The sequence below is a fragment of the Bison bison genome, unplaced genomic scaffold (genome assembly GCF_000754665.1).
Source record: "Bison bison bison isolate TAMUID 2011002044 unplaced genomic scaffold, Bison_UMD1.0 scf7180017864193, whole genome shotgun sequence".
Lineage (NCBI taxonomy): Eukaryota > Metazoa > Chordata > Mammalia > Artiodactyla > Bovidae > Bison > Bison bison.
The window spans coordinates 1,959,083-1,961,854 of NW_011494765.1; the positions used below are offsets into that span (position 1 = coordinate 1,959,083).

Here is a 2,772-nt window from a genome sequence, read left to right on the forward strand (position 1 = left end):
TGTCCATGGAATTTTCCAGGCAAGAATATTGGAGTGGGTTGCCATTTCCTCCTCCAGGGGATCTTCCTGACCCAAGGTTCAAACCCGGGCCGGTCTCCTGCATCGCGGGCAGATTCTTTACCATCTGAGCCACAAGGGTAGCCATATTGCCAGCAAGAAAGGAGCCCAGGTGCCCTAATTCCCCGCACAGGGCTCTTGCTAATGTTTCTTTGGACTTAGGGGTATCATCTTTGATGACCTCAGCCACGTGTGACCTCTCCCCCACAGACACCTGGTGCCCTTAAAAGCTCCCTTTCTCCCCACAGATTCCTAAGCACCCAGGTGGGGTCAGCCATCATCTCCTCTGAAGTGTGGGATGAAACTGGGGAGGCCAACACAGCTGTGACCTTTCACCTGCAACACCAGGCCCAGGTACTGTGTGGTGCTTCTGGGAAACAGCCACCTGGGACAGTTATCCTGGTTTTGTGCCCTCCACACACACACACACACACACACATCCCAATATTTGTTCACTGGAGAACCAAAGTCTAAAACTGTTCAAGAAGAATACACATCCACAAGCCATGCCATTGTCTTTGAGAGGGGGGGAAGGGAAGTAATGCATTGCATGCTTACTTTATGGCAGATGCCTTAAATAAGTAGCATTCATTTAATCTTCCAACTGCCCATTCCACAAACAGGAGCTTAGGGAAGCTGGTGTGCCTGGTGCCGAGCTGGGATTTTGTCATAGTGTTTGTTTAAGTGGCAGAGCTGGGATTTTGTTATAGTTCTTCATGGCTCAAAAAACTGGTGGTTCTTATCAGATCACACAAGGCGATGTGAGAGCCCACCGTGCAGTGTGCTTTGTAAGCATGAAAGTAGCCTGAATGTCCATCAGCAGGGGACTACTTTAAAAGCCTTGTAGGGACTTTCCCAGATGTCCAGCGGCTGAGACTCAGAACTTCCACTTCAGGGGGCACAGGTTGCATCCCGGGTTGGGGAGCTAAGACCCTGCATGCCACACAGTGCACCCCCTTCCTCAACAAAAGAGCCTTGTAGAGCTACAAATAGAATATCAGCTGAGGTTATGTAAGGAATGGGGTATTCTGCTATAAACTGACACGGAAATATCAGCAGGATATGTCATTTAATTCTTTACATGTAAAACACATTCCTTCTTGCTTTTGAAACTTTAGAGCATTTCAGGGAAAGTTAGAGTCTGCTTTCCCCAAAACCACCAATCCTGGACACATGTACACACACACACACACACACACACACACACAAATGCACTCATACACCACAGCTTATGTCTTTTGTATATCATCTCAAGACTTCTTAAAAAATCAATCTGATTAAAGTACATAAATCTACATGCACTAAACCATCCATTTGAAGTGTACAATGTGATCAGTTTTGACCAGTGTATATACTCATGTACTGCTGCCCCCAGTCAAGATACACAACTTGTCCACCTTTCCCAAAGGCTTCTTCAAGCTCCTTCCCCGTCAGCCTTCCCCACTCTGACTTTCCTAAAGTGTCTGTCTGTCTTTCCTAAAGTGTCATATAAAAGGAACCAAATAATGTGTACTGTAGTCTGGCTTCTTTTGCTCAAATGTTGGTTTTGAGTATCCTCTATGTTGTTGCCTGATGTTCACTATAATGGTTTTGTATTGACATCTCATTGTGGTTCTAAGTTGCAGTTCCTTGAAGATCAATGATTTTGAGCATCATTTTATACACTTATCAGGCATTCATATATCTTCCTCCGTTAAATATAAGTTCAAATCTTTTTCCCAGTTTTCATTCATTTTTTTAATTAAAATTTTTTTGAGATGTCATTGGGCTTTTTAAAAAATAGGAAATATTCTTTATTTTTTTTTCCAAAAATGTTTACATTAGTCTGCTATTTGCTTTTCTGATTACTGACATTTCTCCATGCAAACCATATAGATCCTCTCTCTTTTAATTTTATTTTTGTACTCCCTTCACCCTTTTCTCCCTACCCCTGCCCCACGGGCACTGGCAACCAATCTGCTCTCTGTATTTTATGATCCTGACTATTTTTTATAGAGTCCCATATAAGTGAGATCATAAGGTATTTGTCTTTCTCTGTCTGACTTATTTCACTTAATGTAATGGCCTCAAGGTCCATCATATTGTTGCAAATGGCAAGATTTCATTCTTTTTATGGCTGAATAATATTCTGTTTTATATATGTGTGCATGCAGGTATGACCTAAATCAAATCCTTTACGATTATACAGTGGCGGTGACAAATAGATTTAAGGGATTAGATCTGATAGACAGAGTGCCTGAAGAATTATGGACAGACATTTGTGACATTGTACAGGAGGCAGTGATCAAGACCATTCCCAAGAAAAAGAAATGCAAAAAAGGCAAAGAAGAAGCAAGAGAATCCCAGAAAAACATCTACTTCTGCTTAACTGACTACACCAAAGCCTTTGACTGTGTGGATCACAACAAACTGTGGAAAATTCTGAAGGAGATGGGAATACCAGACCACCTTACCTGCCTCCTGAGAAATCTGTATGCAGGTCAAGAAGCAGCAGTTAGAACCGGACATGGAACAACAGACTGGTTCCAAATCAGGAAAGGAATACGTCAAGGCTATATATTGTCACTCTGCTTATTTAACTTATATGCAGAGTACATCATGAGAAACGCTGGGCTGGATGAAGCACAAGCTGGAATCAAGATTGCTGGGAGAAATATGAATAACCTCAGATATGCAGATAACACCACCCTTATGGCAGAAAGCAAAGAAGAACTA

At 42.4% G+C, this 2,772-nt stretch overlaps 1 protein-coding gene across 1 annotated transcript in view; it reads left to right on the forward strand.

Annotated features, from left to right (window-relative positions):
• The window catches only part of GPR144 (G protein-coupled receptor 144), a 25,888-nt gene that overhangs the window by 1,742 nt on the left and 21,374 nt on the right, over positions 1–2,772 (forward strand). The window contains exon 4 of the mRNA XM_010844118.1: positions 306–411. Within this exon, the coding sequence (XP_010842420.1) occupies positions 306–411 (106 nt within the window). The remainder of the gene's footprint in view (positions 1–305; positions 412–2,772) is intronic.